We start from the raw sequence: 13,562 nt of genomic DNA, 5'->3' as shown, positions 1-13,562 counted from the left end.
TAAAGGCCGGGAAGGAGTGGTGGCAACTTGGGTGCATACCTGAAGGGGGCTTCTCTGCGAAATCGCTCCCAGAACTGCTGCTGCTCTGCCTCGAAGGCCGCGCACCTCTGGCGGAGGAGGGTCGCTTCATTTGCCTGCAGGGGGGCCACCTGCTGCCTCACGGTAACAGCCATCTTTTTAATGTTGTTCCATTTCTCAGGCAGCTCCTGCAAAGGAGACCTCAGTGTGGTCAGACCCTCCCCCACAGTCCTGAGGCTGGACGCACCCGGATGTCTTCATCTCTGCCCCGATGCCAAGCTCTGATGCCGTGGCATCGTTCGACCCTTCCTTGACATGGCTCCCTGGATGCCCACTCTCCCGACGATCACCTACTTCTGATTCAACACTATCCTTCTTGCCCTCAACTTCTAACCCAGTAACCCTGGCCCTTTTCTACATTTTCTAAGAGTGCCTAGTTATTTCCTTTTATGCCCCACATCTCTTAGACCATCATAACATTCCTCAGACCTGCTTTTTTTTCTCCGAATGAAAAATTCAGCTCATCCATAATCCTGGAAAAGGAACCCAAACACATCATCCACATCAGTTCTCCCATATATGTCCAGCGTTACAGTGTTTCGTATTTACTGAGTTTCAAGAAAGTGGTACACATTACACATGTGCGACACATTTAGCTCCAAAGCATGGACCTTGAGTAATCACCAAGCCCTGTTTTTCATTTACTTCAATCCACCTCATCCCACTCTGAAATCCCCAAACGTTCCCTCTATTTCTTTTATTAAGAAAACATAAACTTTGCACTGACCTCCAGCTGCCTGAACAGTGTTTCCGGCAATTCTTGGCCATAGGTCTTCAGCAATTCAATAGTCTGCTTTAAAGGCTCAAACATCTCATCAGTGCTGCTCTGTCGTTCTTTAACAGCCATAAGGTGTCCCATAATTTCAACCAATCCTTGGAAATCTCCTTTTCCGACTTTCTTGAGCAAGCCATTCTCGCTGTTTTTTATAAATGCTTCAAGGTTGGCCAAGCTGAGCAAAACAAACAGAATGTGAGGAGCCATTCTCCTTTCACTCCTTGAAAGGAAGATTTATTTAGTTCCCCAACATTAATAGCTATTATTATGGAAAACTCTCCATCCTCCTGGTATTATTATGGAAAACTCTGCATATCCTGATGGTATTATCATGGAAAACTCTCCATATCCTGATGGTAAGATACGACCCTCTTCAGAAGTGTCAAGGTCGCAAAGGACAAAGACTTAGCCCTCCATGATGGAGGGTGCATTACTGGGACAACTGGAGAAATGTGAATAAGTCTGTACTAAGTAAGTTACTACTTCCACATCAATACTAACTTCCTTGTGTTGATAACTGTACCACGGTTGGTTATCTAAGATGTTATCATTTGGGAAAGGTGAGTAAAGGTAAAAGAGAATTCTTTGTACTATTTTTACAACTTTTTGTGTAAGTCTGAAATTATTTCAAAGTGAAATTATTTCAAAGTAAATATATTACAAATTATGTTGTGAATCTCAAATTATTTTTTAAAAAACTGAAAATAAATACTATGGCCTCAAAGGTCATACACACTTGGGTTTAATTTTGACACTTACTAGATGTGTAACCATGACCAAGTCACTTAACATCTCTGAGCCTCAGCTTCCTCATCTACAAGATTGGAAAAATCATTTCTTTCTCACTGGTTATTGTGAGAGTTAAATGAGATTCATTCTTGAATTCAAAAATGTTTATTGGGCAATTATTATGAGCCCTGGCCTGCTTCCAGGTTCTGAGAATAGTATAATAAATAAGATAAAGTCTCTGTCCTTATGAAACTTACATTCTAGTGGGAAAAATAAATGTGACACAGATCAATGAGATAAATGGTACAGTTTCACATGGTGATGAGTGCCATGAAATAAGGGCATAGAGACTAAGGTCAGAACTATTTTATATGGAGTGGTCAGTAAAGGCCTTTCTATGGAGGTGATGTTTGAGCAGAAATGTAAACAATATGAAGGAGTGAGCCAAGAAAGAAACAGGAAAAGAGCTTTCCAGGGAGAGGGGGCAGCATGAGTAAAGGCACTGAAGCTGGATTCAGTTTGATTCTCTTGAGGAAAAGGGGAAAGTCAGGGTAGCAGAAGCATAAGGAGAACAGAAGGGAGCAGTGAGGGAGAAGAGGTCAGAGAAAGGGCCAGACACTGGGAGGCCTTATTGGCCATGATAAGCAGCTCAGATTTTATTCTATTCTAAGTGTGAGAATTCTGAGTAGGAGAAGGGCATAATTTGACTGGTTTTCAAAAAGAACTATAGATGGAGGAGAACAGATTTCAGCTGGAGGTGGTGATGATGATGGTGATGGTGACATGGGTGGGGAGACAGAACAGAAGCCAGGGGGGCATTTAGGGACTATTGTGGTTGTCTGGGTGACAGAAGATACTGGTTTTGACCCGGATGGTGGACATGAGGAGTGGTCAGATTCAAGGCAGTTTTGCATGCAGAGCTAATAAAACCCACTAATGGGTTGGGGGAGGGGTGTGAGGGAATAAAGAAATCAATAAGGACTCCTGGCAATGGGGTGAATGATGATGCCATTTAAAGAGATGGGGAAGAATTGGGGAAGACTGGGGGTTTTTTGGAGGGAGAAGAGGGAAGGAGATAAGTTTTACACGTGTTAGGTTTAGGGAATTCCCTAAACCTAAGGTCTACTGCCATTAGGCTACTGAAATGCCTAATGTCTAATGCCATTAGGCTACTGGACCACCTGGTGGTCCAGTGGTTAGGACTTGGCATGTTCACTGCCGGGGCCCGGGTTCGATCCCTGGTCAGGGAACTAAGATCCTGAAAGCCACCTGGCCCGGTCAAAATAAAGAAATAAATGTGTTAGGTTTGACATGCCTCCCAAACATCTAACGGAGATACTTATTAGGCAGTTGAACTTAAGTCTAGAGTTCTTAAGAGACGGGGCTAAAAATATAAATTTGGTAGTTATCAGCACACAGATTATTCAAAGTATTAGATTAAATATCACCTGGAATATGGCTGTGGCTAGAAATGAAATTCCAGGATCGAGGTTTCAGGAGTTCTAATATTTTGAGTCCTGGAGGAGATGAGCCCAGTCAAGGAGACCTCGAAGGAGGAAATCAAGAAAGTGAGGTCTCCTGAAGAAACCGTTTGGGAAGGAGGGAGTGATCAGCTGTACCAAATACTGCAGAGAGGTACAAGTAAGACGATGACTGATCATCACCATTGGATGCGGCCACATGAAAATCATCGGTGCTCTTGGCAAGACTGGTTTCAGTTGAGCAGTCTAATAAAGGCCTGACTGGAGGATAAGTTGGAGAGTGTGGATTTCTGTTTCTAGCTGTATGGTGTACACGATAATATGAATGACCCTTCTGCTAAGACAACAGAAATGTTTAAGCACATATTTCAAAATCATTTAAAAATGCATCACTAAGGTGGCATGAAATTAAGGCATCTCCAGAAGCTGAAAATGTAGTGAAAGCAAGAACCCTGGGAGGTAAGCAAGGTTCAAAGCTGGCTTTCACAGGATAGTTTCTATTGAACCCCGGAGATCTTGAGCTTCTACTTTGATTCTTTATGAGAACTGGGGAACAGGTGATTAAGCCTAGGGCCCACTCAAGGTGAGGAAGCTGATAGGAAGTTGCGTGTGAAGTTGCAACGCCGTTAAGGGTGAACAAGAAATAAACAGGCTGCATGGTATGGGACAGCATGGAAACTCGCCTGAATTAACCATGACACTAGATGGACTACTGTAAGTTGAGGTACAAGTGGTCTGGGGTTGGAAGAGTCCCTTGATGACCGGCAGAAACAAATGAAAATCCTTTCTGGAGGAATGCAACAAGAATCCAATCCTCAAAGGATTACTCTCCAAGGAACATGATTTTATAATCAAAAGTCACAAAACACATAAGGAAAGAAGTCACCATGAGTGGGAGCCAGCAGAAACAGCTGAATTAAACCTGTGAATGTTTTAGATACTGGAATTCAGGTGCAGCATATAAAATAGCAATATTTAATATGTCAAAAGACAAAAGAGCTCTTGTTTAGGTGCTCTGCTTTACTATTTCTGACCCACATACCAGGAGCAAACGCTTTCCCTGCAGGTTCCCAGACATCTATTCAAGATTTACTAAGAAAAACAACTTCATCCTTTTAAGTATGATATATCAGTTTGTACAGAAATGCTTTCTTTAGGAATCACCCCTCAGAAGCGTAGATAAACTCTTACATTCTCAACAGGTCACCATGCCTTATCCTGGCCCCAACTGCCTTTATGTTCAAGCATAAATTCAGCATTGTCTCATAATCAGGAATGGAGGTGATTTCAGCGGCTTTCCAAATATGCCCAGAATCTGTGATAGTGTGTGGACCTTTGTATCGAATGATGGATTCAAGAAGTGACAAAACTTATTGAAGTGGATAATATGAAAATTATGGCCTGTGATGGCATTTTGTGAAAAGAAACTTTTTTTTTTTTTTTTTGCGGTACACGGGCCTCTCACTCTTGTGGCCTCTCCCGTTGCGGAGCACAGGCTCCGGACGTGCAGGCTCAGTGGCCATGGCTCACGGGCTCAGCCGCTCCGCGGCATGTGGGATCTTCCCTGACCGGGGCATGAACCCGTGTCCCCTGAATCGGCAGGCGGACTCTCAACCACTGCGCCACCAGGGAAGCCCGAAAAGAGACTTTTAATACGTGTTCTAACAATGCAAAAATGATCATACTGTGCTATGTTAGTGGGCAATTCCAGTAGAAAGAAGCTAATAATTTTCCATAGGCCTTTATGTTAACTTTGATCTACGGCAAGAAGAAACAAACCATTTTTAGGCTGACAAATCAAAAGTTATCTTAAGATTATCCTCTAGTAAATGTATTCTAAAACTTGAAGAATGAATAAATAAAAAAGAAGGAATTTGAGCAAAGAACGGGAGGGTATAAAAATGAGTAAGCAAAACTGTAAAATAACCAAATAGAAGATCTAAAAATAGAAAGTATAATTAAAATTTAAAGCTCAATGAATGGATTAAACAAGAGATTTAGACAACACTAAAAGAGAGAATTAGGCTGCTGTTTGATAAAAGTGGAGAAATTATTCAACTGCAGTAAAGAAAGACAAACAACTGAAAACTGAAAATTATTCAAATATATGGGTGATATTTAAAAGTGTGTAAGTGTAACAAGTGTAATAAGAGGTCCAGAAGGAGGTAATAGAGAGAATGGGCAGGAAGCAATCTCTGAGGATATCTTGGCTGAGAATTTTCTTGAATTAATGAAAGACACCAAATATAAGATCAAGGAAGCCCAACAAATTCAAGGTGAAATTAATATAAAGAAACCCTCACGTAAGTACTTCAGTATGAAACTGCAGATTACCAAAAGTGAAAAAAAATCTTAAAATTAGCTGCAGCGAAAGGACGAATTTCTATTAATTAAAAAAACCCTAAGTTGATGGTTAACGATGCAACACCAAAAATGAAGCCAGGAGGGGGCTTCCCTGGCGGCGCAGTGGTTGAGAGTCCGCCTGCCGATGCAGGGGACGTGGGTTCGTGCCCCGGTCTGGGAACATCCCACGTGCCGCGGTGCGGCTGGGCCCGTGAGCCACGGCCGCTGAGCCTGCGCGTCCGGAGCCTGTGCTCTGCAACGGGAGAGGCCACAGCAGTGAGAGGCCCGCATACCGCAAAAAAAAAAAAAAAAATGAAGCCAGGACACAATGTAATAACATTTTCAATAGGCTTACAGAAAATATGTTATCCTAGAATTCTCTCTTCCACATATCAATTTTTTCAAGAACAAGGGCAAAATACATGCACTTGGAGAGAAAAAGAATGAGAGTTTTACCAAAAGAACCTTATTAACGGATCTTCTAATGACTACAATTCAGATAGCATGTCTGTAATGTAGGAAGATGGAATGAGCAAAGATATTGGTAAATATGTAGATGAATTTAAATAAACAGTGAGTGTATAAAAATAAAGTATGATTTGTGGAGTTTAGATAAATAGCAGAGAACAACTGAAATTACTTGGAATTATAGAATATAATTTGATGTATGAACGGTTGAGATCAAACTAAAGTCCTTGTATTGGTTGTGAAAAGAGTAACAGTACTGATTAGTTTACTCCTTTTAAGAATGTTTTTTAAAATAGCTATGGTTAACTATTAGAAAAGAAGACTTAGATAGCACAACATCCAAATTAGCAGAAGGGAAAAAAATGGAATAAGAAAAAGGAAAAATAAAAGAAAATATTTTAAAAAATGCAACCCAAAGCAGGCAAGAAAGAAAACAAAGAAAAGAAGAACAAATAGAGAAGACACAATAAAATGGTACAAATGAATTCAAATATAGCACAACAGACATTAATGAACAAAATGCTCCAGTTAAAAGATATTAAGGTAGATAAAACATTCAGTTCTATATCAATTATAAAGATCTCTTCTAATATAAAGGCGCAGAAATATTGAAAGCCAGAGGATAAAATAAGAGACACCAGGCAAATGTCATACAAAGGAAATTGGTTTTGTTATACTAATATACAACAAAACACACTTTAACACAAGAAATATAGCTAGTGATAAAAGATTTTTAACGTGTGGCTAAAAGATTCAATTTTCCAGGAATATATAAAAAGTCAAACACTGTATGCTCACATAGCATAACCTTAAAAAATATGAAACAAAAAGTGACAGAATTACAAGGAGAAATTGACACTCTACCATCAAAGTGGTAGATTTTTAACACAGTTATCTCAGTAATTGATAAATTAAGCAGACAAAAAAAAAGGCAGCGAGGTTACAGTGGATTTGAAGAAAACAAGTTTGATCAAATAGGCATGCACAGAACATTATACCCAACATTTATAGAGTACACATTTTTTTTCAAATATGCACAGAACATTTATAAAAACTGACCAAATTCAACAAATTTCAGAAGCTTTTTATTACATATGTTAATTCTCTGACCACAATACAATTGTTAGAAATTAATGACAGAAATGCAACTAGAAGAATCCACGTTTTAAGATTAAAAAAAATATAAGTACATCATAATGAATGTTAAAAATATTTAGAGTTTGATTATTACTAAGACTTGTGAGATGTAGGTAAAATTGTACTTAGAAGGGAACTTATAACTTTAAGTGTTACATTAAAAAAGACAGAGGGCTCAAGGTGAATAGCGAAGCACACATCTTAACTTAGCCAAAGGACAGAAAATAAACCCAAAGAAAATAGAAGGAAATAATAAACATAAAAGAATAAATTATCAAAATAGAAATCAAATTATAATAAAGAGGATCAATGGGTTCATAAGATTGTTCTTTGTAAATCTCTTGGTAGATTAATTAAGTAAAGAAGCCAGAAAGTACAATAGAAATGAATAGAAATCTAAAAAGGAACACATCGATAGATTCTGTAGAGATTAAACAGGTAAGAGCATAATATAAATTTCATGACAATAATTTGAAGATTTACATGAAACGGATATATCCCTAGAAAAATATGACTTACTAAGGAATAGAAAACCTTAATATTCCTATAAACATTAGAGAAATTACAGGTAAAAATCTTGCCACAAGCAAAATACCAAGCCAGATGTTTCAATAGGAGATTTAAACTTTCAAGGATTAGAGAATTTCAATCTTACACCAACTCTTACGGAGAAAAAACAAGAAGGTTACTTCCTAACCCATTTTATGAAGTTAGAAAACCACAGAGCAAGATCAGACAAAGATGTTACAGAAAGGAAAAACTGAAAGCCTGTTTCATCAAAAACAGACACATCAGTGCTAACTAAAATATCTGCAAACAAAATCAAGCAATGAATATATTGAAAAAGACAATATTTCATGTTGGGCTTAACTCAGTAATGCTAGGTTGGTTCAGTATTAGAAACCAAATAATATAGTCACAACTTTAACATATTGAGGTGAAAAAAACAGAATTATCTTAACGGAGTTAGAAAAAGCGATAGATAAAATGTTATATCTATTTTCGCTAAATCCTCTTAACAAATTAGGACTAGAAGAGAACTTCTTTAATCAGATAAAGAGATGCCATAAAAAACTCACGGAGTATTATACTAAGTAATGAAATGTTGAAAGTATCCGCTTTAAGATGGGGACAAGACAAGGATACTTACCATCACCACTTTATTCGATGTTATACTGACAGTCCTAGTCAGTGTGGTCAGATAAGAAACAGCGATAAAACGCATTTTAAAAAAAAGACTGAGGAGGAAGAAATAAAATTATCATAAATTTGTAGATGATGACTATGCACATAGCAAACCCCAGAGAGTACACAGATGAATTATTAGAATTAACAACTTATTTAGTAGAGTTGCTTGATACAAAATCGACATACAAATGTCAATTCATTTCCATGGAAAATATGATTTTAAAATATCATTTACACTAGGAAACAAAAAATAAAATATTAAGGAATAAATCTTAAGAAAGACGTGAAAATCATTTTAAAGGAAACGATTACAAAATTTCATTGAAGATATTAAGGAAGATAAATGGAGAGATAACATGTTCTTAGGAATATCCATTACTACAAAGATGACAATTTTCCTCAAATTGATCTATAGTCACTGCAAGTATAATCAAAATCCCAATGGATTTTTTCTTCTACAAACTGATTTTAAAATGTATGTAAAATAGTAAGGAAGGGCCGAGAATGACTGAGACATTCTTAACGAAAGTGAACAAGGTAGGGACTCGCTCTGCCAGATATCAAGATTTATTACAGAGCTATAGTAATTAGGACTGCATCATATTAATGCAGTGACCGACAAAGAGCTATTTAACGCAAAAGATAAAACTTGTAGGAGAGGATGTAGGAGAGTATCATCAGGATCTCAGGACAAGAAAGGATTTATTTAACAAGAGAAAAGAAGACAACACAAGGGAAAGATGGACACATTTGGCTACATAAAAATGAACTTGTCATCAAAATATACCATAAATGGAGTGGGAAGACGGGCCACAAAACGGGAGACTAAATCTGTAATATGTACAATCAGCAAAGGATTAGACATACAATATATAAATCACTTCTAAGTATAAAAAGGGAGAAGATAAAGTCCAACAAAAAATGGGCAAGAGCTATGAAGAAGCACAGAATAGGAAGCATAATGACTCATCCAAAAACACAAAAAAATAAGCCACTTTATTCATAGTGAGAGTAATGTAAAATGTCTATCACAGCGAGATACCACTAAGCTCCCAGCAGAATGGCCAGCAGTAAACAATCTGTCAGCAGCAAGAGGTGTTGGGGACTGGAACCTTCACAAATGGCCGATCCACCTTGGCAAGAGTTGTCATTACCTGCACTGACCCAGCAATTCCACTCCTAGCTATACACCCTAGAGCCATGTTTGCTCATGGATACCGTGATAGCTGTATAAGAGAATGCATAGCAACCTTGCTGATATTAGTGAAACCATCTGAAACAACCATATTAACCACAGAATGGATAGATTGTAGCATATTCAGATGATGGGATACCCTACAGTAGTGGAAATGAATGAACTACTGCTATATTCTCAGCGTGGATGGGTCTCAAATATAATGCTGAATAAAAGAAACAGGACAGAGGGATATATAGTATGCAACACTGTTTCATTTTTATAGCTTTAAAATGGAAATCTCAATATATGTATATCTCTGTGTGTCTGTATGTATATATATATATATATATATATATATATATACACTTGTGTCTGTATGTGTATATATATATATATATATATATATACACTAAGCCATGAAGAAAAGTATGGGAAGGATTATTTCACATTTAGGGCAGGGGTGACATCTGGTAGGGAGGAAGAGGGATTTAATCAGGGAAGAGTACATAAGGGAATTTTAAAATGTAGCTAATGTTCTGTTTCTTCGCTGGATAAAGTAAATGAGAGTATTCGTTTTAATATTTTTCTCTAAATCATACGTATGCTACATTTTAAAAAATTTCTTTTTTCTTAATTTATTTTATTTTATTTATTGTTGGCTGCATTGGGTCTTCATTGCTGTGGGCGGGTTTTCTCTAGTTGTGGTGAGCGGGGCTACTCTTTGTTTCAGTGCGCGGGCTTCTCATTGCAGTAGCTTCTCTTGCTGCGGAGCACCGGCTCTAGGCACGCGGGCTTCAGTAGTTGTGGCTCGTGAGCTCTAGAGCGCAGGCTCAGTAGTTGTGGCGCACGGGCTTAGTTGTTCCGCGGCACAAGGGATTTTCCGGGACCAGGGCTCAAACCCATGTCCCCTGTGTTGGCAGGTGGATTCTTAACCACTGCACCACCAGGGAAGCCCCTATGCTACATTATATAATAAAATTTCTTGTAGAGAGAGAATGGAAGATGAAGAAGTAAGGGGATCAAGTATAGACACACCTTTTGAGGAATTTTGCTATGAAGGAGGGCACACAGAAATGATGCTGTAGCTGGAAGGACTCCTGGGACCGTGTTCCTTTCTTTTTTTTTAAGATGCCAGATGTGACAATATATTTGCATGCTGTGGAAAATGTATGAAAATAGATGGTGTTGCTGATAGGGAATATTTAAGGAAGTAAGTTCTCGAGTAGATGAGAAGAAAGAGGCTGGACTTAGAAAAACAGGTTATTCACTGTAACAGGAGAGGTAGTTGAATGTATAGCTTCAAATGCAGGTAGGTTGGTAGATTTGTTGGTGAAAGGTGAGTTAGCTCTCTTGTGATTGGTTCTAATTTTTCAGTGAAATGAGAGGCAAGGCTATAAGGGCAGAGAGGATATGTGAGGTTTAAGGAGAGAGGAAAAAAAGAGTCTATGGGAGTTGGAAAGAATCTATGAAAATGTTCATAAAAAAATTTATGTTCATAAATTTAATATGAGATTGGTCAGAAGATTGGTTTGTTTTTCCTTCATCCAAGGATGAATTGCTCAGGTGCAGGTGTGGGGCACTGAGTTTAAACAGTCAGGGTTTTATGAGGTGGGAACGGGAATGGGGAGCAAGGGTGATAAACACTGAGCTATCCCGATAAAGCACCGGGACCAATGGATTGGAAATCCTGATGGGTCTGAAGAACTTTGCATGGCACCGTTGCCAAGTAAGTGAGCTGGAAAGATGCCAAGTGGGGGTCAGAGAATGGAACACTTTAACCTGAGATTCTGAAGGGGAAGCAAGTACTTGCTCATCTTTCCTTCCACGCCACTGAGGGCACAACACAGAATTAGACAGCACAGGCACGACGGAAGGAAACGGCAATGGAGAGAGAGGTCAAGAAAATGAGAGGCAGGTATAATGAAGGCTCCATATGGATGCTGAGTCACTGAGGATAATTATTAGCAGAAGGATGGGAAAGGGAGACTGAGCCAGATGACATGACCTGCAACGAAGGGGAGGAATGGCTAAGGGCTTGGCAGGTGACTGTGGCAGGGACAAGTGGCAGGTTTTACTGTCTGACAGAATTCACTCCAGTGGAGCCAGAGATTTTGAGGGAGGACCAGGTGGAATGGTCTGGAAGCTGCAACTAAGAGCAAGAATATCTCATCTACCTCTAGGCCCAGTGGTAAGAAGGATATAGGAGAAAAATCAGCCCTACTTGGGAGGGCTGCAGGGAAGCAGTATCCTCAGGAGAGAGCTGGGCTTCAGTTAGAGCAAAAAAAGGATGAGAGAAGACGAAGGGACAGTGGACTTTGCTGATGCAAGATCCTGAGGTCCAGGGGAAGAGCACAGGGGAGGGCTTTGCAAGGGCAAGGATGGGACTGAGTAAGATCAGGGCATGAGGAGCTGAATGGGGATGAGAGTTAAGATGATGCTATGGACTAAATGTCTGTGTCTCCCACAAATTCATATGTTGAAGCCCCAACTCCCCATTTGTGATGGTATTTGGAGCTGAGGCCTTTGGGGAGATTATTAGGGTTAGATGAGGTCATCAGGGTGGGGTCACCATGAGGGATTAGTGGCCTTATAAGAAAAGGAAGAGGGAGATCTCTCTTTTTCTATCTGTGCACAGGAACTGAGTAAAGGCCATGTGAGGACACAGTGAGAAGATGGCTGTCTGCAAGCTAGGAGGAGAGCTCTCACCAGGAATCAAATTGACTCGCATCTTGATCTTAGACCTCTTAGCCTCTTGAATTGCGAGAAATAAATTTGTGTTGTTCAGGTCACTCGGTCAGTGGTATTTTGTTATGGCAGCTACAAGGATCCTAATACCAATTCCAATGCCTATGGGTGGGTAGGGGGGCACCCCACACCACCAAGCAATTCTCCAACACCAACTACCTGTCCTACAACTTGACTCAATTCTGACACTATTTACCTGGAGATTCCATAGGTTAAGGGCTCAGTCCTACAAGACTGCCTCACCCCCTTCAGACCCAGACACTAGTCCAGGTTGTCACCTTGCCTCTGACTGACCAGCTATAGGACAGAGGTTCCAATGACCTCCTCCTTGCATTTGATTAATTTGCTGGAGTGGCTCACAGAACTCAGAGAACCTGTTTACTCATTAGATTACCGATTTATTATAAAAGGATATAACTCAGGAGCAGCCAGATGGAAGAGATACACAGGGCAAGGTATGGGAAAGGATGTGGAGCTTCTATACCCTCTTTGAATGCACCACTCCTCTGAATCTCCACACATTCACAAACTGGGAGCTCTTGAAACCCTATCTTATTGGGTTTTATGGAGACTTTATTACACAGGTATGATCGATTATACCATCAGCCATTGGAGACTGATTCAATCCCCAGCCCCTCTCTCTTCCCTGGAGTTCTGGGGAATAAGACTGAAAGTTTCAACCTCTAATCACATGGTTGGTTGTTCTGACAACCGCCTCCCATCCATAGGTGAGGTCCAAAAGTTACCATTAACATAACAAAAGATACCTTTATGGCTCTCACCACTTAGGAAATACAAGGGTTATAGGAGCTTTTGCCAGAAACAGGGATGAAGACCAAATATTGGGTTGGCCAAAAAGTTCATTCGGGTTTTCCCATGCATCTTATGGAAAAATCCGAATGAACTTTTTGGTCAATCCAATATATATGTCTTATTACAAATCGCAATATCATAGCAGTCCAAGCTGAATGAGACAGATGATAATGAAGGATTGGATTTCTGTCAGTAAATGAAGTATTTATGTAAGGCAAGGTGGGATTAATCCTGACACCTACTAAGAGAAGGTGGAAATCACAGAATTACAAGGTACATAGTAGACACTCAATAATAAATATTTTTTATTGTTCTTATTATTTCTTTTTTTTTATCTAATCTTTGAGAACACAATGAGACATTCTCCCAAAGTGTAGCAAAGTAGTCAGTTTATGGATCACCAACTATTAAAACTGGAAGGCACCTTACAGGAATCCAGTCAAACTGTCTTCTTTCAGAGACAAGGAAACAGGGGTTCAAGGAGGACTCAGGCCTTCTCAGTGCTCTATCATGTGTTTTCCTGTTAAAACAACTGTTACATCCTGTGAAGCCTCACCTGGTAGGGACACATGGAAGCTGCTGTAACTATGCCCTGTATCAACCCTGTGTTTCTGATGCTCTGACATTT

At 39.5% G+C, this 13,562-nt stretch overlaps 1 protein-coding gene across 1 annotated transcript in view; it reads right to left on the bottom strand.

The window, feature by feature from the left end:
- DNAH9 (dynein axonemal heavy chain 9) overlaps positions 1-13,562 on the bottom strand; it is a 299,063-nt gene that overhangs the window by 228,641 nt on the left and 56,860 nt on the right. The window contains exons 18-19 of the mRNA XM_030861390.2: positions 806-1,028; positions 40-206 (exon numbers count right to left, since the gene is read on the bottom strand). Of these exons, the coding sequence (XP_030717250.2) occupies positions 40-206; positions 806-1,028 (390 nt within the window). The remainder of the gene's footprint in view (positions 1-39; positions 207-805; positions 1,029-13,562) is intronic.

The sequence above is a fragment of the Globicephala melas genome, chromosome 20, assembly GCF_963455315.2.
Source record: "Globicephala melas chromosome 20, mGloMel1.2, whole genome shotgun sequence".
NCBI lineage: Eukaryota > Metazoa > Chordata > Mammalia > Artiodactyla > Delphinidae > Globicephala > Globicephala melas.
Note: the sequence above shows the minus strand (reverse complement) of the source record. Positions and strands in the feature narration are given on the sequence as shown.